At 44.5% G+C, this 27,545-nt stretch overlaps 8 protein-coding genes across 8 annotated transcripts; 5 read left to right on the forward strand and 3 right to left on the reverse strand.

Moving 5' to 3' along the window:
- The first annotated feature begins 903 nt into the window (after positions 1–903).
- On the forward strand, positions 904–2,731 carry FOMMEDRAFT_108627 (peptidase C1B, bleomycin hydrolase). The gene is made up of 6 exons (XM_007267050.1): positions 904–1,329; positions 1,388–1,549; positions 1,606–1,956; positions 2,013–2,115; positions 2,164–2,618; positions 2,681–2,731. Exons 1-6 carry the CDS (start codon positions 925–927, stop codon positions 2,693–2,695), a joined length of 1,491 nt encoding a protein of 496 aa, XP_007267112.1. The 5' UTR covers positions 904–924; the 3' UTR covers positions 2,696–2,731.
- Positions 2,732–2,755: 24 nt separating this feature from the next.
- On the reverse strand, positions 2,756–4,471 carry FOMMEDRAFT_20509 (uncharacterized protein). The gene is made up of 7 exons (XM_007267051.1): positions 4,320–4,471; positions 3,917–4,271; positions 3,578–3,867; positions 3,431–3,499; positions 3,304–3,375; positions 3,102–3,245; positions 2,756–3,042 (listed from the first exon to the last, which is right to left on the reverse strand). Exons 1-7 carry the CDS (start codon positions 4,424–4,426, stop codon positions 2,922–2,924), a joined length of 1,158 nt encoding a protein of 385 aa, XP_007267113.1. The 5' UTR covers positions 4,427–4,471; the 3' UTR covers positions 2,756–2,921.
- Positions 4,472–4,740: 269 nt separating this feature from the next.
- Positions 4,741–7,040, reverse strand: FOMMEDRAFT_28891 (kinase-like protein; the record flags this gene model as incomplete). Its single annotated transcript, XM_007267052.1, has 12 exons — positions 4,741–4,980; positions 5,034–5,180; positions 5,245–5,304; positions 5,360–5,428; positions 5,485–5,566; positions 5,622–5,754; positions 5,783–6,038; positions 6,094–6,282; positions 6,341–6,479; positions 6,533–6,602; positions 6,627–6,646; positions 6,697–7,040. The coding sequence occupies 12 exons, from the start codon at positions 7,038–7,040 to the stop codon at positions 4,741–4,743; spliced, it is 1,749 nt and encodes a 582-aa protein (XP_007267114.1).
- Positions 7,041–8,190: 1,150 nt separating this feature from the next.
- FOMMEDRAFT_20510 (uncharacterized protein) lies at positions 8,191–9,515 on the forward strand (the record flags this gene model as incomplete). Its single annotated transcript, XM_007267053.1, has 3 exons — positions 8,191–8,672; positions 8,746–8,895; positions 8,951–9,515. Coding segments are annotated over exons 1-3 (919 nt in total), but the record flags the coding sequence as incomplete, so codon positions are not given.
- Positions 9,516–11,762: 2,247 nt separating this feature from the next.
- FOMMEDRAFT_146961 (P-loop containing nucleoside triphosphate hydrolase protein) lies at positions 11,763–14,097 on the forward strand (the record flags this gene model as incomplete). The annotated part of the gene is made up of 3 exons (XM_007267054.1): positions 11,763–12,081; positions 12,201–12,714; positions 12,763–14,097. 3 exons carry the CDS (start codon positions 11,763–11,765, stop codon positions 13,997–13,999), a joined length of 2,070 nt encoding a protein of 689 aa, XP_007267116.1. The 3' UTR covers positions 14,000–14,097.
- Positions 14,098–14,910: 813 nt separating this feature from the next.
- FOMMEDRAFT_123699 (uncharacterized protein) lies at positions 14,911–18,654 on the reverse strand. The gene is made up of 2 exons (XM_007267055.1): positions 18,483–18,654; positions 14,911–18,413 (listed from the first exon to the last, which is right to left on the reverse strand). The coding sequence occupies exon 2, from the start codon at positions 18,390–18,392 to the stop codon at positions 14,976–14,978; it is 3,417 nt and encodes a 1,138-aa protein (XP_007267117.1). The 5' UTR covers positions 18,393–18,413; positions 18,483–18,654; the 3' UTR covers positions 14,911–14,975.
- Positions 18,655–20,025: 1,371 nt separating this feature from the next.
- On the forward strand, positions 20,026–21,438 carry FOMMEDRAFT_123704 (alpha/beta-hydrolase). The gene is made up of 2 exons (XM_007267056.1): positions 20,026–20,261; positions 20,381–21,438. Exons 1-2 carry the CDS (start codon positions 20,053–20,055, stop codon positions 21,405–21,407), a joined length of 1,236 nt encoding a protein of 411 aa, XP_007267118.1. The 5' UTR covers positions 20,026–20,052; the 3' UTR covers positions 21,408–21,438.
- Positions 21,439–24,323: 2,885 nt separating this feature from the next.
- Positions 24,324–25,929, forward strand: FOMMEDRAFT_20514 (ClpP/crotonase). The gene is made up of 5 exons (XM_007267057.1): positions 24,324–24,779; positions 24,875–24,966; positions 25,032–25,498; positions 25,569–25,658; positions 25,719–25,929. The coding sequence occupies exons 1-3, from the start codon at positions 24,359–24,361 to the stop codon at positions 25,491–25,493; spliced, it is 975 nt and encodes a 324-aa protein (XP_007267119.1). The 5' UTR covers positions 24,324–24,358; the 3' UTR covers positions 25,494–25,498; positions 25,569–25,658; positions 25,719–25,929.
- The last annotated feature ends 1,616 nt before the right edge of the window (positions 25,930–27,545 follow it).

Genomic DNA, 27,545 nt, shown 5'->3' on the forward strand with positions numbered 1-27,545 from the left:
TTTCTCTTCCTTCTCCCTTTCCCTCTCCCTCCTCTCTCCTCCCTCTCCCTCCTCTTCTCTATAGTGATCGCTTAATACTGAAACATATAACCTTTAACATACGTATGCTTTACAATTTTTTTTAACTATAAAAACTGTACTAATAAGTAATATAGTAGATTATAGTACTTTTTATATATATAGTTTTGATTTAATTATAATAATTTTAATTCTTAATATTTTCTCTTAAAATTATAGAATATTATAGTAAATATATCAAGAATACTAGTACCAAATTTTTATATATAGTTATAATAGTAATTATTGTAATAAAAAATTCGTAAGTTATAACTATAAACTCTGAATTATAGAAAGTAGTAAAATTAGACTTAAAATCGTATTCTTAATAAGTAACTTAATACTTAACTATTAATTATATAAAAAAATATATAGTAACTACATATAATATAGTACTTATTCTCAAAATTTCAGCTACAAATAATGTCTCCTTAAATTAATATTAAGTGTGTTGTGTGTGGGAAAAGTTTCTGTTCACTAAATCAGTGCTGATCATCAAAATTCTAACATTCCAACACCAATATCTCAGCTTCAACTCATTTTTTTTTGCTCAAATTTCGTATTTAAGTTATATTTACTGTAGGCTACCTGTATGTAAAATTTCAAGAAAATTTACTAAGAATTGAGGGAGGTATTGTACAACTGAGCGTTAACTGGTAACTGAGCGCGAACCGGTGAAACACAGTAGGATCAATATGATTAATCATGCTGATGCGTCAGGGAGTGTCAACCAATCAGAGGTCGCCTATTTCGGCTTATCATTCACTGCCACACGCTTCATCTGGCTCTTATTTTGACGAATTCCCATAAAAAGCGCGTTGGACATTACGAGCGTGAGTGTATCCTGCTTGTCTCCTGTTCGCTATCATGGGCTCCTCACAGTCGACCGTAGGGCGTTCCAGGACGTCGCAAGTCGGGTCTTTGGACGAAAAGCTTAGTCATTTCGAGGTCACGATCAAGTCTACCGAACCTATCTCGGAAGACGGTTCTATCTCCCTCAAGAACGTCAAGCAATGGGAGGGCGAAGCCGAGAAGGACCTCAAGGTCCAACTTGCGCGCACCATTCTTGTCGATACGGACTTCAAGTCCGCGCTTGCTTCACGTGATGTTCGCGTTGCAGATCCGCACGTCTTCAATCTGCAGCTCGACTTTAAGACGGACCCGATCACTGACCAGAAGTCAAGTGGGAGATGTTGGCTATTCGCAACAACAAACGTAATTCGGCATTCAGTTATGCAGAAGCTCGGGTTGAAGGAATTTCAACTGTCTCAGGTAAGGATTTTGTGTTCTATCTCGACCGCAATAAGAGTTGCTAACGTGGTTTGTCCAGTCATATCTTTACTTTTGGGATAAACTCAATAAATGTAATTTCTACCTGGAACAATCTATTGACACGGCGGATCTTCCACTGGATGATCGAGTGGTCGATTTCTTATCGGATGACCTCATCTCGGATGGTGGTCAATGGGACATGGCAGTCAATCTCCTTGAGGTGAGTAATCAATGGATGTTTACATTTTTTTTCGTCAAATGCTTACAGCAATGTAGACATACGGTGTAGTCCCTCAACCTATATGCCCCGAATCATACTCGTCTTCAGCGTCTGGTAATATGAACAAACTCCTAAAGCTCAAGCTACGCGAGCACGCTCTAGTCCTACGTCGTCTCTTCGCATCTCTTCGGGAGACCACAGCCCAGGATGTACTGCTGAAGACGGTCCGGGCGAAGAAGGAAGACCTCATGGCAGAGGTCTGGAGCATTATGACCGCGCTTCTCGGTGTCCCTCCTATGCCCAATAATAGATTTACATGGGATTATTATGATAAGGACGGAAAGCCGAAGACATGGTCGGGAACTCCGCTCGAATTTTATAAGGCATTTGCTTCGAAGCAGTACCCGGTATGGTTCCCTTCAATCTTTTTAGGTATCCGTTCTAATTCAGCATGCGTATCTAGCCGTCCGAGTCCTTCTCACTTATCAATGACCCGCGCAATGAGTACAAGAAGCTCTACACGGTTGATAGGCTGGGAAACATTGTGGGCGGTCGGCAAGTTCTCTGTAAGCATCATTGCCATGTGTAATTGTACAGTATCTGATTGCAACCAGATGTCAACACCGAAATCGGCGATCTGAAGTCCACAATTGTGAAGATGCTCAAAGCCGGACAGCCTGTCTTCTTCGGATGCGATGTTAACCAGTTCTCCGATAGCAAACCCGGGATCATGGATACGGCTTTACACAAATCTGCCCTCCAGAATGCCTTTGGAATCTCGTTAAATCTTACGAAAGCTGAGCGATTGCAGATGAACGAATCGGCTATGACACACGCTATGGTCATCACAGGTGCACATATTGATCCGTCTACGGGTAAAGCGACAAGGTATAAAGTTGAGAACTCATGGGGCGATGGTAGAGGAGAGAAGGGCTATTTCGTGATGACAGACGCGTGGTTCGACGAGTTTGTATACCAGATTGTAGTTCCAAAGGCTTTAGCACCAAGTGAGCTTGTCAAGGTGTTTGAGAGTGGAGAGAAAATTGTGCTGCCACCTTGGGATCCAATGGTAAGTCCACTTCTATTTATCCTTGGTTATTTGACAGATAAATGTGAACTTCCTATTTGCAGGGCTCTTTGGCGTAGTTTTGGATTTATTTGGAATATATACCAGTATAATCTTGGAAACAACTTTTTCGGAAGAGTGTGAGCAACCCGTCCCCATCATGACATTCGACACTACTCAAGTTTGAGCGACAGAGGTGAGTTTTACGCAGGACCGATTGATCAAAACTTGCTGGCAAGTCAGTCGATTCACATCTAATTAACCGGGCCATAAAATAGCAATGACTGGGTACTTGCAAATGCCTTCTTATGTTTTTGGCTGTACCATTGATAATCCTAATCCGACGAGACCTGTTATCTTCTCTCCTCGTCGTTGCAACCTGGAGAGTTGCATCCAAGAGCATGCAAACAACGCGATATCTCCGAAGCTGGTAAAATTTGCAACTTTCTTCAATTAAAAATGCAACAGGAAGAAGGAAAGACTTACGGAATAGCTGGACCTCCTTCCAATCTCCAGATTCTCCAGGCACAAAGTGCCGCGAGACGAGCGACATAGAGTGCGATCTCGTTGCGTCTCTTAGACGGGAGAATCAAGATCCAGAGTGAGGAAATGGAAGCGTTTATCATCCATCTGTACACGCAGTGAGCCAGTGGTTCGATGGCAGTGAAAATCAAATCGTTTACGCTACCTTGCTTGTTTGAGTTTGTGTCTCGGCAGCATGCGTTGTAAGAGGCACGTCGTCGCCCAAGCTGTTGTAATGCTGTGATTCCCTGAGATCATTTATTCAGTGATGACGACCGCGAGGTTTCAGTTACCTTCCGGTGACGAATGCGGTACCCCGCACTGTCGCAGTCAACCATTTCCATAAAACCCTCATCGGATCCCTTCCAGAAAGATTGAAACCAAACGTCACGTCAATAACGCACGTCAAACAAGGTGTTATCTCTGTCAAACTGACTGACCTTGCCAGCATTTCTTTATTCTTCTTTGACAGCAGGATCGGAAGCACACTGAAGGCCCCTACCCACCTCCACGTCCTGCTCGACTCGTCAAGGCTTGCTTTGATGTAGTTCTTAAGACAACTTGGCTCCGATGGATGGAGTTCTGCACACAGTGTATATGCGTGCTTTGATTGTGGTTGAGTACTGGAAGTAGGTGTTGTAGACGCCGATTGCCTGGAGAACGTAGCATTACGGAGTAGCTCTTCAAGTTCTGTTCTCGTCATTTCTGGTGGTACGTAATGTGTCGAGTTCTAAGAACATCCATGAACTCTCGTATACTTAACCGAGAACAATACTTACCGATAGTATAACTCTTTCGTATACAGACGGAAATGCTTCGCTCTTGAATAAGAATGCCCACAGCAGGATTGCATTTCCAATAATATTCAAAGTCCAAGTCGGGGGCAGCCATTGCCTCAATCTTGATGTTTTACCAGAATGATATAGAGCAGAAGATGTTGCATAGAGCGCAGCTTGGACTCTCCAAGAAGGAGGGATAAGCAGAAGAAATGCAGAAGAAATGAGTTCCGCAAGTCCTGAGGTTCCTAACTGCCGGCGAAAATAGGGGTAGAGTCTCGGGATTAAAGTAGGAAACAGAGCAATTTGTACTGCTGTTTTATCAAGGATAGTTCTTTCCTTTTCTTCATCTTTCTTCCTAGAGTAGTACTGAGTATACGCACGTATCAGAAATATTTGTACTTACCGCGATCGCAAGAACAGAGCTTGAATCGACCTTGCCGAAGTAACTATTGCAAGGACTGATAAGAATGTCCTCAATGCGCGTCGACGCTCCGCTTCACTTGCAAGCATCGGAGCCGTCGAGCGGTGCTTTGCTTGAATAACGAGAAATGCTAGGGAAAAGATGCGCCAAATTGGCAGAAGGCAAGAAGTATTTCTATTTACAATCAACGGCACTGCTTTATTCGTCTCCGCGTGCACATCATTCCCACGATCACACTACCTCATTGTATTCTAACAGAGATATACGATTCACCTTTCTAAACAACGAAAGCAATTCCTTGGAAATATATTACATCATATGGACATGAGATGTTGGAATTTGCGCTTTCCATTATTGGTCGACAGTGAAGAAAAAGCGAGAAGAGGAGATTGTGGGACGGAGATCAAGTGGGCGGAGGTAGGCTCTCAAGCTCTGCAAGAACCTCACAAATCGACGGCCGGTCATCTGGTTTCTCTGACCAACAGCGAACAAGTAAATTCCACAACTGATCACTCAAGCCTCGCTCCACCACTTTCCTCCCAAACTCGCCCTCCGGTCTCTCAGGGTGCCTACCATCCCAAAGCTCAAATATTATCTGTGGGTCGCGTTTAATGTGTGCGAATGGTTTCTCATGTGTCATAAGCTACATTCAATAATGTGAGTTTGAGAGCTGGTCTACAGGAAAAATGGACTGACCTCTATTACTGTCATAGCAAACATGTGAACGTCGCATTTCAGTGACTGAGGCGAATTTCCATCGACAAGCATTTCGAGAGGAAGCCAGCGAGAAGCTTCTCCGGCGCCAGGAAAAGAGTTAATTGTTATTGGCTCTATCTCGATCATCTGTTTAAAATATATCATGCTGCTTAGGTTTTAAACGTATACAAAACACAGAGGTACTCCTCACTCTTAGAAGCCCGAAGTCGGCCAGGAGTGGGTTGCCGAAAGCATTGATGAGAATGTTCGACTGATAAAAGAGTAAAGCATGTTAATTTATTACACAATGAATGACTATCACTTACAGCTTTTAGATATCCATGAAGCAGTTGATGCGAATGTAAGACCTTCAACCCCTCTGCAATTTGTTTAATCTATAGAATAACTAGTGTAAACAGATAATAAAATATGGATGGTGAACAATACCCACAAGGTTGATTCTATTGACGTGTTCATAGAGTTTGACATACTGGAGCGCATTTCCCTTCTCCATCCATGGGCTCACGAAACACCTTGTGCATACATAATTAGATCGTCAATTGAAGCCGTACACACGTGAAAACTTACAGCAAAGGATCTGGTTGGACACGAAGGATGGCACCAATCAACGGCAAGATATGCTTGCCCTTATCCTCATTGAATACTGTTCTCCAATGACGCAACTGTCTCATGAAGCGCTGCAATTCAACCTTAAGTATTTCTATTCACAGTAGCAGAATTTCAATCACTTGCCCTTTTTGCATCCTCGCCGTATGCAAGGTTTCTGTATATTTTTATGGCGCATTCACGCGTTTGATCGCGAAAGCAATACCCACGATAAATGTCAAAAGCGCCAGAACCACATATCGGATCTCTTGGTTTCCATATCATGCCTTCAGTAAGCTCAACATCTGGCGGTACTTCACCAGAGGCTCGACAAATAGCAGAGATGTTAACCTCTAGTGCCTTGCAGTGATGTGTAGGAGTGTCGGATCGGAAAAGAAGCTGCATTTGGTGGACGTAAGCACATGGGAGTCACTATATAGAAGTATTTACTAACATCTTGCATGATATGAAGGACCGTTGCAAGAGTATCTTGGAGGCCAGCGATTTGTTGTCTCTGACACATGAGCTCCAACATGGTTGCATTCTGTGCGTCGATAAAAAAGTCCTTCAATTCTTGCTTATCAGCTTCACGTTCTTGTTCGAGGAGCTCGATCCATGCTAACATCTTCGTCTGTGCAACAAGCTGTCAAAGGTATTAGTTTGATACAAGCACTGAGAGAAATGTTCATGAAGTAGCTAACAGAGTAGCAAGTGCAAAACTGTCGAATCTCAGCATCAAAGGATTTGATGTCATCCGATACTTTTGCCTGCTTAGCAAGCGACTTGAGGAAATGCATACTGTTCCATTTCTTCAGCTTGCCATCAATTTTGACAAGCAGGCTAGAATCCATGCTATTAAGTCTTGACAGAGAAATAGAAATATTGGCACAGACATTTCAAGGTCTGACCCCATTGCATACACGACGTCGTCGTTTACGGTGGGCAATACCTCTTTGACAGCATCTAGCATTGTCATACAATGCTTACCCAATTCAGTCGCCGCACGCCTATAAAAATATTCAGTTAACGGTAATTATCGATCGGGACCTGTCATGACCTGTTTTTCCCGACATTTTCGCAAAGCCTCACGATGGATTCTACAAGCTCCACAGCTGGACCCAGCCACGGTACGGGCTTCACCACCGCGGAGACGATTTTTGCAGCTTGCGCTGCAGTATCCAGTGGATCAGAGGGTCTGTACTCAAGGGCTCTATGAACCCGACTGGACGCGTACTCGCGCACAGAGCCAAATAATGAAGAGGGTGTTGCTGCGACTGCAGAGGTTGGGACAATTTCGGTCGGGGTAGTTGCAGCTGAAAGATCGGCAGTTGCCTCAGCTGAAGGCCCGGGGATGAGCTCGTGTCGTTCCGTGTTGTCTTGGTCTGCGTGTGAATCCACCATTTTCGAGAGTTGGGTAGTACGTTTGAGGAAGAAGCTAAGTCTCTGCCAGTTCCAGACGGGAGAGGGTCACTTGTAGGGCACTGGAGGAGGTTGTAGGTCATAGTGGATGTAGATCACCGCTGTCATAGTTATGGGTAGCGAAGAAGATGGCTATACACTAGCACATGAGCCCTGATAGGAAGACAAAGGGAAATCGATCACAGATGTACAAGATTGACGCTAGTCAACACTAAATACAGCTTCCGTTGCCACGAGGAATTAAAGTGTCTCCAAACGGTAACCTTGTTCTTCTTGCTTTATAGAACGAACCATTGTTCAATCGAGTAACACCGAAAGACCTTGCTTGTTGAACGAGACAAATGTTGTCCTGAGAGAGCATTTCCGTCGTCTGGAAATAAGCAGGCAGTGCACATCAGTCGTGAAGTGTTGGAGCGGTCCTTCATGGATCAACACGTGTGGTAAATGTTAACCATTGGTAGTAATCCAGGACCGAAGAAGCCTTTGAAGCACCTCGTTGTCTCCCGAGACGCTCATAAACCTGTACAGTGCTGTGTAGGCATGGCCGGATCCATGTATCTTGTGAACTGCGGCGGGTGGCATATTTTCAGAAGTCGAGGTTCTGTTAGAAGTGCAATTCAAAGTTCAAACGTAAACAAAGCGTGGGATTTTGGGTCAAATAATCACAAACAATGAAAATCTTTCATGGAGTGTCCGTTAGAGAAATATAACATGCATTACTTAGTGTTCATTAGCTCGAGGGTTTCACTGAAGGGATTACCGTTATTAGAAAACACCCAAAAAATCAATTGTGTGTTAAAGCAGGGGCATGATTGAAAAGGTAATTACTCTTTTGGAAACAACCTTGAATTAACCAAAGAATAAATATGAATGGTAATACTGAATGCTGTTGACCAATTATAGCTTGTAATGAAACTGGGCATATATCATAATGCAAATCATGATGATACTTCCATCGAAATTGCACAAGCCTCCGAGAGTCTGAGTCTTTGCCAATAATATGTGACCTGAAAATAGCAATTTCTCGGCGCTGCATCTGCCGATCAACGATGATCAACCCCCGAAATGCACGTGACACTGTTTTGGCAGGTGATGATCGTCGGTTCAAGTTTCACTTTTGAGTGCGTCCACCATCCTCCCTTCGCTGCTCTGGCCACGTATCTCTACGCAACCCTTCTTCTTTCTTCTTCCGTTTTCAAGCTTCATAAACTACGTCTTGACCGATAACGACATTCTTAGCAGCATTAGCTCTTACTTTAGACCTACGATAACATGTCTTCATTCCGCGCTACTGCCGGTCCGAGCAAAACTACCTCGAGCACGAAGCCTCCTGTGTTGCGCAAACGAGACGCCAATCGCCAGGCAAAGCTCACTACTGTCGGGAGGACACCATCAGGATCAAGAAACTCGACTGTGATAACAAAAACTACTTCAGAGGCGTCAGTCATCGAAATCTCATCGGACGACGAAGACACCAAGCCTCAAATCCCTAGGAAACGCACGGGTGCTCCTATTGCAAAGCCGCATGCAGATAAGGTTCATAAGGGTAAGGACAAGCATCTGGAATCGGAGGCTCTGACACGCTTGAGGGTAGAAAACGAAAAATTGAAGAGGGTGCGTCCTTACTGTCTGATCGCTGTACCTGTTATATTAAGAAGGCATGTTGTACTTTCTTTTTCGCCCGCAGGAATGCCAAATCTTGAAGGAATTCAACGAAAAGTACTTGGAGAAGCATGGCGTCCCCGTTTCCAGTGTAGAAGCCGAGAAAGAAGAGGCCCTTCGACGCGTGGATGAACTGGAGAACGCTTTGAAGCGAAAAGTGGAATCACCTGCCCCTGTAGGTTTATTATTCTCACTTTTCTTACATAGGTGAATACTCATGATTTTATCAGGATTATACTGAATTAGATGATGCCATCTCCTGTGATGTCTGCTCAAACAGGATGTGGACTCCAGCGACGCTTACGGACTGCGGACATACGTTCTGCGAATCTTGTTTGCACGAGTGGTTCGACACGACTTACGCGCGCCACGTCGAAGTACACCCTCAATTTCTTGAGGGTCCACAAATTCCTCTTCAATATCTCCTCAACGAACACGTGCCTGCAATTGCTGAAGCCATCCGAACTGAGCATGCAAGGTGGAAGAGAGACGTACCGCAGCCAGCATATACGTGCCCATCATGCAGACAGCAGGTCAAGAAGCGCCCAGTCAAGATATTCTTTGTAAAGGACATTGTGCATAAGGTGGCAAGGTTGGTGGACAGCAATGGGAAGGAGGGGGGCCCGGGGCCCGATGCTAGGGCGAATCGAGAAGTAGGGAATATCTGGGATGGTTTCTTCCCGAATGAGTGAATGCTTTTATGACGCTATCCCAAGAGTATGCTTTTCGACTTTGGCGTAACTAGACGTTCTTGCTGCTTTAGATCACTGTTTTGGGACCGATGCTCTATGTGTACTTTTATCCTCTGTTTCTTGACCTTGTGTGATAATTCGTAATACCCATGACGGTGCACAATCAGCGGAGTTGGACGGATTCAGATACGACTTTTTGTTTCTCCGACGTGCGGTGATATTTCTCAGTCAGGAGGATGTGAATCGGTATACCGTATATAGATCTATCCAGTACGCGATTCTCTTGTGGACAAATATCCTGTGATTCTGTGAGGATGGCGCCATGCATTGCTGTTGTGAAGATGTGAAGTATCAAAGTAGAAATGGATTGAGGTACATCGATAGCATACACTGCGAGTCTTCTGTGGAATTATCGCAATTCAACGGCAACAAAAGCGAGTTAGATTCTGGTACCACACGAATTTGATGATCAGAATACATCATAAAATCATATTAAAAAGTATGCTTGCATGGGAGCACTAAGAGTTGGCGAAGATGCGAGTCGCTCGGAACAGCGGACAGCGGTGTTGGCCGCAGATATCAGCGGGTCCATCCCCGTAACTCCTTTGGTACAAGTGACAAGACGCGTCGATGCAGACCTTTGATTTTCCGCACCCGGACCCTGAATCCCACGGCCCATTTAGGGATGACCCTGAATGGCCACTTACTTAATATCTGTGTGGCAGTTCTCAGACTAAGAAGTTAGGAGGGGGGTTTGGGGGGCTCTGCCCCCCCAATTAGGTTTTGGCTAAGCTGGGTTGTTAGGTTTAGGTATTACGTTGGGATTTGGTTAGGATTAGGGAGGGGAACATGTATTTTCATTAGAAGGACTTTATTTTGACTTAGTGAAATTCAAGTCGAATTGTGAGTGGCCAATTCAAGCTAACCAAATTAGGGCCGTGGAACTCAGGGTCCGGGTGCGGAAAAGACGCGACTGTCAATGCATCTTCCAGAACTCTGCATAGTCTCCCAACGTGCAATCAAAATCATATGCATGTTACACAAAGTATACATGAACAAATGGAATTAAATTATCTATGAATACTTTTAGGTGATTACACCCGTTTGCATAAATAATGAGACTTTTCGATTTTGAGCGACGTGATGTAATGTAAGAAATCACATGATTTTTTAGACTTAGAGGAAATTCGTAGGCACAAGATAGTGAATGAGACGCATTGTGCCAGTGTCTATGCATATATTTTGAGCTGCTACAATCATGGGTAACTGCTGCATCAGTAGAGACCTCAAAATCTGCTGTCTAAGACTGTATGACCTCAATAATTCTAAGCTTGGACGACATTCTAAACTGTGTGAGATTCTCTCAGGCTACTTTTTTTCGCATTTGCAAACTCTGGGAAGAAACAGGCAATGTCATTCGCCCAACAACTGCTCAGCACAATAGCAGCAGAGGAGAAGCAACTTTGATAGAAGTAAGACATTATAGCACAATAGAATAGTAATAGACAGGTTGAAAAGTTAGGGACAGGTAGCAGGAGGTAGACTGTATGTACAGACGCTGGCACAACGCGTCTCATTCACTCTGTCTCGCTTGTGCTTGCTATTTTCCTCGCTAAGTTCAAAAAATCATGTGATTTCTTACTTTTCTTCACTTCGCTCAAAATCAGAAAGTCTCATTATATTAGCCCATCTCAATTCTCTTGCGAGTTGTGAGTTGTGCATGGCATGTAAGAAATATGCCAAAAATGCCGAAGTGCCGAGATGAAAATCGGGTGGTTAAGATGGGGATCGGGTTGCGTGCTTGCCTAAAGTAGTAGTCAAACGCGCAACAACTCGCAAGCACTCTGGAGTGCTTGTGAGTTGTCGGACTTTGAAATTAAATGATGTTTCTTGTATCCCTTACTTGTTTGTCCACTCAAATCACAAGAAATCTGATCGACACAAAATTCACAAGTCAATCATCTCAATTCTTCCTAGTTGTGAGGAAACTCGGCATCAACCTTACTAGGGTCCTCTACAAAGCCGAGCTTCCTCGCAACTTGCAACTCGCAACAGAATTGAGATGGGCTATTTGCAAACGGCTGTAAAATGGGAGAAGGGGAGACGAAGAAGGCAAAACGGGTTCACGTGCGTGACATCGACGCGTCGCGACGCGTAATAAATGAGCTACGTAATTTTACGTGTTTCTTGTTCTGTTTCGCACGCATCATGGCCCATAAATTCCGTCAGGCTGCCTTGTTTTCCTTCCACCACTCACCACATCCATCTGTCGTCCTCTCCCGCGACAGCCTCTTCATTTACATTGTCTTCTGCATCGCGGATTAGGACGACAACACCCTCTGCTACCATCATGGCTACTCCCCCATCCACTCCTTCGCGTCGTTTGACGCGCTCACAGACAGCCACGACTGTGCTGGGCAAGCGTACTTCGCTTTCCCGCTCGTCTTCGGTTGTATCTAATAAATCTGTATCGATGATTACTCCTGAGTCTACGCCCAAGTTAAAAAGAGTTCGTACGTTGGTCGTTGAAGACGACGACGCGAGGGCGAACAAGGAAAACATACCACCTTTACGTGATCTTATGCTGGACTCCCCCTCTGCTTCTCGCCTAAGTCGGAGATCCAGCTTTAGCTCTAACATCTCTACTGCGTCTACGCGATCAAGAAATAGTGAGTCTTCTTTTATTTTTTTCGTACTTCGTGGTTGTCAGAAGCGCCGACGGTGGCTGAATCCATCATCGGCCACTTTTAATTTCAATCTTATCAGTCACTGATGCATCTGTTTCCAGGCCTTCGCAGAAGCGCTACATACACTGCAGGTTCTCAGACACCTTCCACTGGTCTCAATAACTTGCCCATCGCTTCTCCACCTCCGACACCACCCTCTTCTATTCCACTCTACCTCCGCGTTCGGGGGCTATTGCGCGCAACGTCAAACGCTAATCGTGGCATGAGTTTGGAGGGCCGTGAGACCGAACGTTCTATTATCGAATCCTTCCTTCACAGCCTCGACGCCGACTCGGACGTCTCGGAGTCTGTTTTATATATCTCCGGCGCGCCCGGCACTGGCAAGACTGCTCTCGTCAATTCAATCATCTCTTCGGCGAAGGTTGCCGACGATGTCAAACTACTCTTCATGAATTGTATGGCCATCCCAGGCATGGACGCACTCTGGCAGAAGCTAGCGGATGAATTTGAGGGTGCGACTGTCAAGGGTAAGGCTGGACGAGGAGGCGCCGGAAAGAAGCTACAAGGGAAAGAGAAGGTGTGCGCTATCCTTGAAAAGCAGCGCGGTCTTAAGTGGTAAGATCTTGCATACTATCCGATTGTCTTGTTCTAACTGTTGTCTAGTATACTGGTTCTCGATGAGCTGGACAACCTAGCAGCTAGTTCTTCAAATGGCTTGCAGCCCCTTTTCGCTCTCGCGGCCTCCTACCCTTCGACAATTCGTATCGTTGGTATCGCAAACACGCATACTCTCACCTCCACTTCTTCAGCTTCAGATAGCGAACCAGTCACGCCTTCAGGTTCGCGTGCAAAGGGTGCAAAAATCAGGACGATCCATTTCGCTCCATACAATTCTTCAGAACTTCTTGCGATCCTGAACAAGCGTTTCGAAAACCTCCCGCAGGACGAACTGAAGAAACTCCTACCTACTCCGGCACTTACATTACTTACGAAGAAGGTTTCTGCCTTGACGGGCGATGTTCGCGTGCTTTTCGAAGTCCTAAGAGGAGCTATTGACAACGCAGCTTCTTCCTCGTCTACGTCTCCTCCGGATGCTGCGTCTACACCTACCAGCCCTTCATCAGAATATGCTTCAAAAATTACCGTCTCACCTGCGCACATCCTCTCCGCTCTCAAGTCGTATGCACCCTCCGCTTCGAAAATGAAGCCCACTGCAACTAGCACGGGCGCGTCTAGCAACAATGAGATTATATCTAAGGTCCGCGACCTCGGACTACAGCAGCGACTCGTTCTGTTGGCGCTCGTACTCGCGTCGAAGCGATCTGCAGCCACACTTCCTCTTTCCTCTGCTTCATCCTCCCCTACCATCAAGACTCTTCCTTCTCCGACAAAGCGTCCACGCTCGCCCTTAAAACGAACTGGTTCTGGCGTCTCTGTCGCATCCACTGCCAGCGACCCTTCGTCTATCTCATCTGGCCCCGATAGTGCACAACTATACTCCTATTACGCAACGTTACTCGCCACCGCAGACACCTTCACCTCCATATCTCGCTCTGAATTCACGGATATACTCGGCATGTTGGAGACCTTGGGTCTTATCACGCTCACCAGCCCGTCAGCGCGTTCCTTTAAGCGTTCCTCGTCATTTACTGGCTCTGCGAAGTCAAGCAGCACAGGCGGAGTGCAAAACATCGCTCTACAGGCCCACATCCGTGAAGGCGAAGTCGTGCGAGGACTAGGCATCGATACCGTCGTTTCCGACGAATCCGATCCTCTTGAAGAAGAAATCCGCAAGATTTGGTCTCGAGAGATGAACCGCATAAAACGAGAAGCGAAGGCAAAAGACGCACTCGCCGTGCTCGAAGGAATTGAAGGGTTCGAGGACGCCATCATGGGTTAATGAGTTAAACAAAGCAAAACGGAATTTCTCTTTATCTAATCATCTCTCTACGTCAATTTAGCTTTTTATCTTAGTGGTCTCAGATTTTATCTACTTTTTCCCCCTTCTTTTTCTCATTGCTCTTTTCGTAAAATACCCGCCGACGTAAACAAGAGAAGCGACATTGTATCAGTAGATCTTTAGCAATATCAATTTATTTTTCTCACTTTATCTTGTGTTTTATTTCTTTGCAGAAACGATTACCTTCTGTCTACTAGGTCTTTGACAGTGCAATTTTTTAGGTCTGGACATGTCCACTTCTGTACTCTATGCTTTAGCAAGGTTGATCCAGGGTTGCTGGGCAAATAGGGAGGGCTGAATCCTGTTCTGTGTGTATGAGTGTAGGCGTGAATATCCAAAACCTTGCCAGGATACACTATAGATATTAGATAAGACAATCCAGTAGAGTCATTGAGAGATATTGATGGGTATATGCAGCATTGCTTGTTTTGTTTTGGATATACTTTCCATTCTCATTCAGACTAGCTACCTAATTTAAATTCAATGTACTCAGCATCTAATTCACTCTTTTTAGTATTTGTATTTATTTATTATAGGTTGTATTTTTTAATATTATTCAAGCACCTATATGCACTGTTTCTGTGCTTCATAGTTTAGAAAGGGTTGACCCAGTGCTGTTGGATGAATAGGCTAGGAAAAGTCATGTGTACATGATTATAGAGTGAATGTCCAAAACCTTAATGGGATACACTATGGAAATTAGATAAAACAAAACAATCCAGTAGAATTATTGAGATATTGATGAATATATGCAGCATGCCTTGTTTTAGTGACAGTTTCCATTTTCATTCAGATTAGCTACCTAATTTAATCTTGTACTATCTTCATACGCTAGTCAATGTGATTGGCATAGAATTCACATTTTTCATATTTATTACAGAACTATTGTAACACACATACATACTGTAGGGCTTATTCAAGCACCTATATGCACAAAATTAACCCATCGTTCAGTCGGCACCCCATCCTGCGCTCTCAGCTCCAAAGCCGCTTTCCGAAGTCCTGTAGCTGCCCTCTTATACCTTGCTTCACCATCCTCACATTCATTCATGTATCCATAAACAACCCGAGCAAAGAGAGGGCCATCCTCATCGTATAGCTCCCACATTGTCCCAATCACACTTCGGAACCCACTGAACTGCATAGCCGCTGAGAGGTGGAGTGCTTCATCATGTGCACCAGAATGAGACAGTTCGGCGGTATGGCAGGCAGATAAAAACGCGAACTCTGCATTCGGAACGTTGGCTTGGATGATATCTAGCAACGTCAATCCGCGGTCGACAAGCTTGAATGACGAGTCGAAAGGCTTTGTGCCCAAGTGACCATGGCAGGCGAAGTGAACCCATGTAACCGTCTTGAGCATTTTCATTACTGTGCGCCGAGACGCTCTGTGATCGAGGAGTATTATAGGACTTGTTTCGTAGCTGCTCATATAGTTTCGAATGTTTCGGATTTCTTGTCTTGTGGAGTGGAGCGTAGCCGTATCTCCGATGACAAGTAACTTCGGCTCGTTAATGCCACCATTAGCTCGAGCGTTGATGAGAGCACCCAGTGATGGAGTATACGACGAGACATAATCGTCTAATAGGTATTTCATGGTCCCGTCCACATCCTCGAACGGCCCAGCTGCGTGGAATGGAAGTACGGACAACACGGACGTAGGGCACCACCATATGCGAGAGCCTTTTGCGACTCCAACTTGCGTGAGTTTATCAACTACCTTAGAGACAACTCTGTCCCATACCATCTTCATCGCTTCCTCGAGCTTCTTGTTATATTCCTGCGAACCAGCGCTGAACCGACGGCGCGTCTCCACGAGCTCTTGGCACAGCATGGTACTATCTCTATAGAACAGATTGTCTAACGGGACACAGGCGACTGATAAATCATCACGAGAGAGGACGATAAGGGCATCGGAACGATATTTGCAGTGATTGACCACGATAACCGGTCCATCGGAAGCTACTCGCTGTAGTTTCTCGAATGGTGTGGCATCAAGGAAGCTCTCGAACCCTGGAACTCGACGTATGTCGCTTATAATCTCCTCCTGCTCACTGGAAATGAGTCTCTTCAACTTGAGCAACTCGTCGAACGATTTATGCTCAGATTGGACGACCCGACCAAGCGATCCAGTACCATCCATAGTCAAAGAAGACATTAACTCTTCACGCGACGTTGTGAGGTTCTCCAGCCGTCGACTGACATCGATGAATCCGTCGGCGAGCTCTTGGTTCGTTTCTGCAAGTTGATCTAGAGGAGTCCTAAAACTGCGTAGCTGTGACCAGAGAAAGCCCCTTCCTTGCTCAAGCATCTCTATCGCCTGCTCCAACCGATTTTTCTCTACCGCGTAGGAAGCAGCCTCCAGGATGTACGTTCTGTAAAACTTATTCTGTAGAAGGAAGTCATGTTGCGTATAGAGAGTTGGACTCATCGTGAGAGCGCGGTGCAGAATTGGCACTGTTGCATTGTAAGCTGCGGGAATGGTATCATGGTCGTGCAATCGTGCAAGCTCTGCCCATCGACACGCAGCACTTAGGCGCGGCAACAGACCGGAGAAGCTATGCGTAGCGGCGAGCTCTAGTGATAACATGCATTCTTCAAAATCCTTCGAGTTCCATTGTTTCTCTATCCGAGCGTACAAGGAATTTGCGAGGTTCTGCAGCGAAGAGGAACGATTTGGATGGCCTTCAGGACGAAGCTCCACACCAGTTCGGTAAAACTGAATAGCATCCTCAAGATCTTCAGTTCTGCCATGCTGCCTATATCGCGTGTACAAGGCACTAGCGAGGTTATTGAGAGACATAGAGTGATCAGGGTGTCCTTCGGGTCGAAGCTCGAGGGCAGCTCGATCCAACTCGATGGCCTCCTCCAGGTCCTCGGCCCTTCCTTGTCGCTCGTATCGAATAATCAGAGAGCTTGCGAGATTGCTGAGAGTGGAAGCGCGATCGCAATGATGTTCAGGGCGGAGCATCATGGCGGATCTATGCAATTGAATTGCTTCCTCGAGGTCGCCAATCCTTCCATGCTGTTCATATCGACCAGACAGATAATTTGCAAGGTTGTCGAGTAAAGTAGAGCGAAGAGGGTGGCCTATGTGCAGAAGCGCTAATGCAGCTCGTTGCAGCTTGATGGCCTCCTCAAGGTCTTCAGTACTGCCATACGATATGTATCGAGCGTGCGTGCAGGTTGCAAGATTGCTGAGAGAGGAAGAACGGTGAGGATGACCCTCGGGGCGAAGCTTTAAGGAAGCTCGTTCTAATTCGATGGCGGTCTCAAGGTCCTCATTCCTTCCAAGCTGCTGGTATCGAATTCCTATGCAAATTGCAAGGTCGGCGAGAGAGGTCGAACGATCGGGATGGCCTGCTGGGCGGAGGTCGAGGGCAGCCCTGTGCAACTCGATGGCCTCTTCAAGGTCATCAGTCTTTCCGTAACTCTGATATCGAGTGCGTAGTGACGTTGCAAGGTTGCGTAAAGAGGGTGAACGATTGGGATTGCCTTCTGGGCAAAGCAGGAGAGCCGCTCGGTCCAAATCAACTGCTTGCCCAAGATCATCATCTCTCCCGTGCAGCTCGTACCGAGAGCGCAGAGATGATGCGAGGTCGTTAAGAGTCATAGAATAAATTGGATGGCCTTTGGGGCAAAGCTGTACAGCAGCTTGGTGCAGCTCAATGGCCTCTTCAAGGTCCTTGATCCTTCCCTGCCGTGAGAATCGAGTGTGCAGCGAGTTTGCAAGGGTGTTCATAGACAAAAAATGCTCCTGGTGACCCTCGGGGCGTAGCTCCAGAGCAGCCCGATCCAACTCGATAGCCTCCGCAAGGTCCTCAGCACGTCCTTGCCGCTCGTATCGCAAGTTCAGACAAATTGCAAGGTTGGCAATGGACTTAGATCGATCAGGACAGCCCTCTGGGCAAGACACTAGAGCAGCTCGGTTCAAATCAATTGCTTCTTCAACGTCCTTAGCCCATCCAAGCTGCTCGTATCGAGTGCATAAGGACGTGGCAAGGCTACGAAGTGACGAAGAGTGATTAGGATGAAATTTTGGGCAAAGCTTTAAGGCAGATCGGTCTAACTCGATCGATTCTTCTATGTCTTCCATTTGACTCGATAATCTGTATCGGGTACGAAGAGACATCGCAAGGTTACACAACGATCCGAAACGACAAGGATGACCGTCAGGTCGAAGTTCAAGTGTAGAACGATCGTGAGCAATAGAAGTGTCGAGCTCTACTTGTTTCCCTGATTGCTCGTAGCATCTCCAGTGCTCAAGTGCCAGATCGTGATATCTTTGAGAACTATCTGAAAGAGATTCAGCCGCAAAAGCGTTCGCTTCCATACTTTGATAACTCTGTTTTAACTTCCATAGTCGGTCAGAACACGACTTTATAGGAAAGATAAGAGGATTTACTATGTGGAGATGATTTACCTGACGACCTTAAGTGGTATTCGCACTTGTGCCCGGCACACGAAGGATCCTCGGACGCCGAAAAATTCTGAATTCCTCACTGTTGCTCGTTCCTGTTCCAACATGTGCGAGCGGAAGACGTTGATCCCTAAGATTTCCAGCAGACGGTCGAACCACAGTCGCCACTTGAGACTGGGAACTGTTTCTCGAATGCAAGGTAGTACAATGACTTGCGCAATGAGGACAATGTTGTAGTAGGGAGTAAGAGCGGGCAGCTGTTTGCGGCATTTTACAATATCCCGAAGAAGGTTATGCCAGCAGCCAATCACCTTCTAAATATAGAGATCACACGACGCTTCTCCAAACTGGCCGTAATACCATTGTAGTTATGTGCAGCTGGGTTCAAAATTTAGGGAAGTGATATGTAATTTTTTTACGCCTTTTTCCTTTTTCTTTTTGTGGATACAGTTGTCTTACTAAGATACACGAAAGTTAAACTCGACAAGCTATGTCACGTCACGGTCACGAACCCTGAACCCCTCGATTAACGTATTAGGAAGGACCCTGACGGCCAAATTTTCGAGGTCAACATGAACATAATAGAGTAATAATATTTTTTTGAGTGAATTTCTTTAATACTCATAGCTCTTATTCTTTACTAATCATACATATTATTGACCAGATTCACCCAAGATGCTTGTAGAGTCAAGGTTTGCTTCTTCATTACTATCATAGGACCATACACTCTGTACTGGCAGGGTGTCTTCAGAGCTTGACACCTCGTTCTCCTCGTCTCTCGTGTCATTAGTCAGAACCTCTACCTATAGAATGGTAACATTAGTAAGTATTAATTTAAATATGAAGTGTTTTTCACTCACAGTGTATCTCCTACTTCCCAGATTCCTAACCCAACTCTTCTTCTTCTTTGACAGGCGTGGCATAGTGATTTGGAAGGACCAGGGCTCATTCGAATAGTTGACATGGTGCAAATATGCACAATTTATAATATTACTAATTTTCCATATATAGTAATTTTCATCACATGTTCATAACCGAGGGCGGCCAAAATTGTTGCCCAGGATTTCTCAAAAAAAAAAATTTAATGCCAACTGGCTGCAAATGAAGATTTAAGCTATTTTGAGTCAAAAAAATTAAATCCATTATAAAACTTTCAATACATAAAATTTTACAAATTCACTCCACAGAATTGTAGATACACTTATTCTAAACAATTCTGTGGGACCAAAATTTGAATTTTGAATGATATGAAAGAGTAGTTTCGTTGTCATCGTTGAGACCCAATAAGGGAATGTAAGGTCAGTCACGTGAGTCACACAGCTTGTTGAGTTTAACTTTCGTGTATCTTAGCATTGTCCGAGAATGCAAATGTATAAATTGAGTTATTTCAAAGGAGCGTGATTTCCGACGCGTGACATAGGCGCGTCTGGCTCCTTTCAGCTGATTTGCATCAACACGTCCATGATAAAAGCCTACTCAGCAGCGTAGATTCACACACTTGCCTAGATCCCTCCTACTCCCTTGTGTCCCCTCTTACGTCCTATCCTAGCCCTTCTTTTCACGTACTCTCCTGATGGTTATGCAAAAGTCGCTAGTTGCTAATGTCCCAACGCCCTTCCGGCGGATTGTCGCGTATGTCTTCGCCGCGACGCTTCTTATTCGTATACCGTGCTGGATTCTTGTCAATCTGTTGCCCGCATGGAGACCGAGAAGGAGTTGGACCATAAGGAAGAGTGTTGGCGTGAATGTGATAAGGTATTTGTTTGAGGGATTGGGAAGATTGTAAGTACTAGTTGGTTTGGTATCAAATCCGATTTTAATGTTGATATTGTTTTTTAATCTTTAATCTTTAATCTTTAATCTTTAATCTTTAATCTTTAAATTTTTTAATTAAAAAATAGCGGAATGGATTGTCTCTTCTATCGACCGACGCACAAGAAACTCGAAACGGGAAGAGGAGCTAATGGTGTATACGTTGGTGCAGTACCTGAACTCATCACAGGCCAAGTCAAAGAATGGGCCGAGAAAGCCAACGTTCAGTCTGTCCAACTCCCGGGGTACTGGATGCACAAGAAAGGTCTCACCATCCCTGTCGAACAGAAACCTTCTCCTGACGAGAAGGTAGTGTATTTCTTACACGGCGGCGCCTACATCACACTCTCTGCGCATCCAAAATCGCCTACCTCCATTATTCCGCTTGGTTTCCTTAAGTTCATCCCAGAGGTGAAACGAAGTTTTGCGATCGAGTATAGGCTGTCGAGTATCCCACCCGAACCGACTGAAGGACCGTTTCCGTCGGCTCTTATCGACGCAATTGCAGGATATGTCTACTTGATAAATAAAGTAGGGTACAAACCAGAACAAGTGATCGTTGCAGGAGACTCAGCAGGCGGGAACCTCGCACACGCCTTAACGCTCTACCTATCCTCGCATAAGGGAAAAGTTGAGGGCCTTCCCGATGTACCCGGCGCTCTTATCTTGATATCACCCTGGACAGATATGAGTGGTTCACACAATACGCCAACGTCGTCCGTAATCACGAACCTCAAGTCGGACTACCTCAAACCACCGAGTGAACCGTATTCTGTCGACGCTCCCACAGCATTCATTGCACCCTTCGGGAAAGAATTCACGTCGCAAACAGCTTACATCTCTCCGGCGTCTAAACAACTCCCGGCATCTTCTCTTGATTATAGCGGGTTCCCAAAGACGTTCATCACTGCTGGCGACGCAGAAGTCCTCCTAGACCAGATTCGCGAGTTGAGTAAACGGATGAAGGGAGGGATGGGTGAAAGGGTTGTCTATTACGAGGCGAAGGATGCGTTCCATGATTATTTGTGTATTGATTTTGCAGAGCCTGAGAGGAGCGAGACCCTCAGAGCCATTGCAGATTTTGTTAAGGGTGGAGAGGCGGACGAGAGAGCATAGAGGGAGTTCTTCAGATTTATTCATATTTTTGTTAATTTTTTTGTGAAAATATTTAGAAATAGTTTCAAGTTTCATACTTCGTATATCTTGCTCTCTTGTCTTCATGTATTGCTTTGGTTCTTTCTCGGTCAGACAATATTTAGGTCGCACGGGAAATCAAAAACACACGTTGAGCTTGGTGTCCAATAAAGCTCTGTCGTCTATTTGCGACATAAAATGCTAATTAATCATATCACAGTATACATGCTCGGATACAAGGACGCATCAGGGTAACTGGCCTTGACTAAATCAGATGTTCCAGTTGATACTCTAGCTCAGTACCGAAGAAGTTGTTAGTATAGAAGATCTCTTAGTGAGTGTGATCTGGACGATTTTCCGTGTCCGTGTATAGCAATAAATCATTAGATGGAAGTTCTTATCATCCGAGAGATAGTGTTCCTGGATACACAATGCCTGGCTACGAAGATCAGCTCTGATACCGGACCTCGCGTCAATACAGTTTGGCTAGAATGTTCTAATAATATGCCTCACCTGAGGCATAACAGCACTTCCAGTCGTCACATTATAAGGGCAGTCCTGAATCTATTCTTTCGTACACTCTCACTTTCAATGGCGAACCATACACTCGACGACGGAGTTGTCCACACTTTCCATGCTCGATCCGGTCTGGTGTCATTAGCTGTCTCTGCAATCACCACTCAAAAATACTTCGGTGTGGCACTATTGACTATCTTAGTTTACCATGCTTGTAAGTACACTACTCATTTGAATGTATTCTGCTACTGAACGAAACACTTAAAGTCCTAACCATGGACAAGGAGGTATGATTATTGTACTTTATCTCTCTAGCACTCACTGAACTGAGTATTCTAAGGTAAAATACTTTTGGGTGAGCCTTATAATTAGTGCCAAAGGCTCATATCACAATAACAATTATGAAGCACAATCCATACAGTCCTGTTAGCATGATTTATTTTGTGGTAAGTGATAGGTAGATATTATTGCTTCTATTCTTGTATTGATCTTGATGGTTTAGAACCGCTGTGCTGGACTCCTTGGACAGATTTCGTTTATCGTCTGTATGTAAACGTTGACATTATTTGTGGAATTTTATCATAGCTAACACATGTATATTTTTAAGTTAATGCTTTCAAAGTGAACCTCTCCATGTAAGAAGCAAACTGTATGATTAAGAGCAAGTGCTGACTTAAATCTATCTATATTCCAATCTGTGCCACCAATAGCTGTGTGTTGAACAACCCGAGCATTTATCATCTATCACTAACTTGAACTTAATAATCAGGCTGGATGTCCCTATGGGCTACTAGTATATGCAGTAAGTAGTCCAATATTATTCACTGAAATAACTTGTTTAATCCAGCTAGCAGACTTGATTGTAGTCGTGCTTATAGACTGTAAGCATATATTTAATATTTATCCAAGGCGATTTTTGTACACTTATTGTAATTTATAGACATTCTTCAACTTCGCGTATTAGCGTTTTACCATCAAAGTAAGACGTCTTGGCTTGTAAAATGCTTCCGTTTGACTATTTAGTAGGCAAGAAGCTCTCAATCTGCCTCAAGGTTCTCCTTGCCATAGAAGTATGCATTGATTTTGGCATTCTTATTGCTGATAATCTGTCACAAGTCTGTAAGTATATTTCATCATTTTAATTTAAAGGTGGTGAAGATTGAAGATGTCTTTTAGATCTTATTGGACATTTAACAGAGAATATCACCTTTTGTGGGCAATACAAAAACTTTCCGCGGGTATTAGACGTAATCTCATGGTGAATAATATATTTATAATTCTTAATGGCTTGTAATCTTTATTCGGAGTAGGGTGGTCCCTCTTATATATGGAGCAATTCTACTATGCTTGACTCTCTTCAAGAGTGCAGAGTATTGGAGAATATCACACGGATTCAAAGGATCTCACCTTATTAAGGTTATTGTCCGAGATCAATTGCTGTATTACTTCTTGTAAGTAAGAATTCTCTTTCAGAAAGGACTTCAAACTGATAAATACAGCGTTATATTTTGCTGCGTGTTACAGATAGTGGTGGTGCTCAAGGCTACAGATATCAGCTTATTTGCTTCAGATCTGATAAGTGCAGTCGGAAATCCGACACTGCTCTGTCTTCTCGGGAGCCACCTTCTGATCAACCTGAAGGAGGCAGGCGAGTTGGGAGTAAATGAAGGGACAAATTATCGAACAAATTCTGTGAGCAATATTGAATTCACTGGTGGTATGTCTTCCTTCTCCTTTAAGTCTTTATCTTTCAGCTAATTTGCTTCAGACATTCCAGCACAAACATCAAACAGCGAAGACACCTATATTGCTTGAAGGGTTGATTCTGTTTACTATACCTACACACAATCTCTGATCAAAATCGTCTGTGTCTTGTTTCTCCGCTTATTTTACTTACAATATTTATTGGTTCATATGACTATGTTTATGCTTGTTTAATTTCGTCGAGCCTTATTTACTCTACTGGTTCGATTGGACTCCTCGATCGGTATACCCTCTTATATAACTATTTGTCTGTCTCCTGTAAGTAAGAGCCTTGCATCAGATCGTGTCAATGATCGAGCAGCCTGCATTCAATTTAAGGGACAATTGTTTTGACAGATTTGTTAGTTGAGTAAGTTTTGAGGGAGCAAATGAACAAGCTCCTGTGTATTATGAAGTGGAATATATGATTAATCGTTCATTAAAAATGAAGAATATGTGAAGTCCTTTAAGAAGTCCTGCTACTGCAAAGCCTGAATAAAGATCCGTGGAAAGATAATGAAAAGGCATAGACGAACCCTGAGATTGTCAATTTTAACCAGTTTCGAGTTGCACGTGAATAATATGAGAATGTCAGCACGTGAGCAACTTGTCTGTTTGCTCCGACCCTGCAAGCTTACAGACCTCCTATGCTCGTCTACTTTAAACCCTTGCTCATGTCTGCAACGCGCACTCTTGTCTCTAGGACTCTCGCTTCCTCATCTCGTCGTCTGCCGTCTCATTGTGCACCGGTTATACGTGCAAGTTTGTCTGCTTTGTCTCGTACCTGTCCCACGAGCATATCTCGCGGTCTACAACTTCGTCCAATGTCTTCTTCATCGTCCTCGTCTTGGGCCACTCAGACTTCATCAAATCCCTTTACAAATATCATCCCAAGCTCGCCTTCTGAGGGCGTTGCACTCATCACACTCAACCGACCCAAGGCTCTCAACGCACTCAACGGCGCGCTCATCTCGGAGCTCAACAACGCGCTGGAAAGTATTGAGCAAGATGATAGTGTAAAAGCTGTCGTAATTACCGGGAGCGAAAGGGCATTCGCGGCTGGTGCGGACATTAAAGAAATGAAGGACCGGGAATGTTCGTAATTTATTATATTTAATTTTAATTTTATCTCGTATTTTCTATTTTATGAGTAAGCTGCTAATGGGATTGTTTGTGCTATTTGTATACAGACCATGACGTGAGCAGAGATGATTTCCTTGCAAATTGGCATCGCCTCGCAGATCTGCGCAAACCGACGATAGCCGCAGTCAGCGGTTACGCCGTACGTCCTCCCTCTCCACATTAGTCCATCATCCACATCTTAACCAAATTGATACTCCTAATTAGCTCGGTGGCGGATGCGAACTCGCGATGATGTGCGACATCATCCTCGCCTCACCCACTGCTGTCTTCGGCCAACCTGAGATCGACCTCGGGATCATCCCCGGCGCAGGCGGTACCCAACGACTTACGCGTCTCATCGGCCAATCACGCGCAATGGAGATCATCCTCACCGGTCGCAAAATCGATGCATCCGAAGCAGAAAAATGGGGACTTGTCACACGAATTGTTCCAGAGGGTAAAAACGTCGTTGATGAGGCTGTTGAAGTTGCCAGTGCGATTTCGCAGAAGGGTGCAATTGCAGTGAGGGCTGCGAAGGAGTGTGTAAGGAAGGCTAGTGAGTTGGGTGTGCGAGAAGGATTGGTGTTCGAGAGGAGGGCTTTCCATGCATTGTTTGCGACGAAGGATCAGAAGGAGGGTATGAGTGCGTTCGTGGAAAAGAGGAAGCCGAAATTCTCGAATTTGTGAGAACTTTGAAAATAATTTGTACAACAACTTGTATTAGCATAAAGAAAAAAAATTGTTATGCACACGAATTTACCTATTTGTGAGAGAATGTGCGCTGGTTATGAGTTCACTATGCTACTCTGGCTCTTGTTACCGAATTGAAATCCTCCGAGTCTAAAATTGTTCCTACAGGCACATCGTGAGACTTATAAACCAAGAAGCATAAGGAAAAAAAGACTTGCTTACCATCTGATCCAACTCATACCCAAGAAACACACCCCAACGCCCGCCGTAACTCGCCTCGCAAAAGGTGAGCCGGGTTGATGAGGACGTGATTGGTTGAGTGCGTAGAGGCCCACACTTGCTAAGGCACCAGTTCCGATGACCTTGCATGAGAGGCAGTCCTGGTATTGTCCTTGAGCCGGAGATTGGGCCTGCCCTTGATGCGGATGCTGTAAGGCATTTGAAGGAGAGTCTTGAGTGAGGTGAGAAGTCGTGTTGGGAGACATGGTATTAGATGGAACAAGGGGCGACGGCAGGTTAGGAGAATTCGGCACCGCTTGATTACAAAGTAATACCTATTTTGGAGAATAGGAACCCACGTGCTCCTCGTCATCACTTCAGACCACAGTGACAGAACCATCGCGTCGCACATCACCAAAACGTGCTATTATGAGATGATTAGTTCATCAACGGACGAACCACGAGACGATGACTTCATAATGTCTCAGTTAGAATACATACAATATAAGGACGAGAGACACTGAGCAGTCAATCGTCACCTCACCCCTTGTCTATGCGTGCCCCCCTTAAGTTCTCCCTCTCAACAGGTTATGAGCCTTGAGCTCCCTGCATACACGCATCCACTGTACACTCTAAACTCTTTACTCACATACATTTGCACACATTCGCATCATGGTTCCCCCACGGACGGATACACACTGTAAACCAGCCAATGTACCCAAATACTTTGGTCAAAACATCACAATGCTTAAGACTGAAGCGAACTACAAGATGTGGCACTACTGCATTGTTTCTAGTGTCACAGCTATGTGCTTCGAACACTTACTAAAGGATGAACCACAGAACAAAGCTGAGAGGGAGATGGCTAAGGCCATTCATGCATGCATAGTTAATAACATCGCCGACACAATATTGGCAAACTATATGCACTTTGATACGTCTATCCCTCAGTTAATGAAAGTGCTTGAAGAATGCTTTAACCCCCAGACAGTACATAAAAAGGCCATCAACAAATCGGCACTGTTTATTTGTAGAGACCATGTAAAACATTTCGGACATACATTAGACAGACTTGAGGAAGCATACACAACTCTGTCTGCTAACAGTGATCCACCACACAACTCTATATACAAAGCAGCAATATTGCTTGCCACTCCTGAACAATATACACACATAGTAAATACAATAATACAATCTACTGATGCCCAAAACGAAGGCAAACCAGTCAATGAACATAAGAAAGTCGAACTGAAGCAACTAATCCTTGTATTGCAGAATGCCTACAATGATTACTGTGCTAAACAAGCACAAGATTCTAATGATTGGACAAAGAATAATGCATGCATTAATACAATGTATAAAGCCAATAAGTGGAGGAAATTCAATCTGCCAAATCTGTTCAATCCAACAAAAGCAAAATGTTTCAATTGTGGAAAAACAGGACATTTCTCTAAGGAATGCCACAAACCTCCTACTGAAGCTACGAAGCTTGCATGCACCAAACATCAGGCTAACATTGTGCATAAAACAAATCAAACTGTGGAAAACACAACGAACACATTTATTATTGAAAACCCAAACGAAAACAATGTTGAATTAAAGGAAAGCAACATTAAAATGAACAATAATGTCTATGCTCTTATTCCAAGCAACCAGGACAAACAATTTGAACAATACACTTCCTAGGTATGTACCAATGTATTTACAAATACAATCATAGCTAACGAGAAATCCTATATGCAAACAATGGATTTACTCGATTCCAGTGCATCAATACATGCTACTCCTTATCTATTTCAATTAACGGATGTACACAACATAACTCCTACA

Source organism: Fomitiporia mediterranea, assembly GCF_000271605.1.
Source record: "Fomitiporia mediterranea MF3/22 unplaced genomic scaffold FOMMEscaffold_6, whole genome shotgun sequence".
Taxonomy (NCBI): Eukaryota; Fungi; Basidiomycota; class Agaricomycetes; order Hymenochaetales; family Hymenochaetaceae; genus Fomitiporia; species Fomitiporia mediterranea.

Coding starts and splice junctions, on each gene's coding strand:
- FOMMEDRAFT_108627 (XM_007267050.1), top strand. CDS start 925: ATGGGCTCCTCACAGTCGACCGTAGGGCGTTCCAGGACGTCGCAAGTC. Junction 1,550..1,605: donor TGGCAGTCAATCTCCTTGAG/GTGAGTAATCAA, acceptor ACAGCAATGTAG/ACATACGGTGTAGTCCCTCA. Junction 2,116..2,163: donor GGGCGGTCGGCAAGTTCTCT/GTAAGCATCATT, acceptor GATTGCAACCAG/ATGTCAACACCGAAATCGGC.
- FOMMEDRAFT_20509 (XM_007267051.1), bottom strand. CDS start 4,426: ATGCTTGCAAGTGAAGCGGAGCGTCGACGCGCATTGAGGACATTCTTA. Junction 3,500..3,577: donor AATAAAGAAATGCTGGCAAG/GTCAGTCAGTTT, acceptor TCTTTCTGGAAG/GGATCCGATGAGGGTTTTAT. Junction 3,043..3,101: donor GAAGGAGGTCCAGCTATTCC/GTAAGTCTTTCC, acceptor AAATTTTACCAG/CTTCGGAGATATCGCGTTGT.
- FOMMEDRAFT_123699 (XM_007267055.1), bottom strand. CDS start 18,392: ATGGAAGCGAACGCTTTTGCGGCTGAATCTCTTTCAGATAGTTCTCAA.
- FOMMEDRAFT_123704 (XM_007267056.1), top strand. CDS start 20,053: ATGGTTATGCAAAAGTCGCTAGTTGCTAATGTCCCAACGCCCTTCCGG. Junction 20,262..20,380: donor TTTGAGGGATTGGGAAGATT/GTAAGTACTAGT, acceptor ATTAAAAAATAG/CGGAATGGATTGTCTCTTCT.
- FOMMEDRAFT_20514 (XM_007267057.1), top strand. CDS start 24,359: ATGTCTGCAACGCGCACTCTTGTCTCTAGGACTCTCGCTTCCTCATCT. Junction 24,780..24,874: donor AGAAATGAAGGACCGGGAAT/GTTCGTAATTTA, acceptor ATTTGTATACAG/ACCATGACGTGAGCAGAGAT. Junction 24,967..25,031: donor CCGCAGTCAGCGGTTACGCC/GTACGTCCTCCC, acceptor ACTCCTAATTAG/CTCGGTGGCGGATGCGAACT.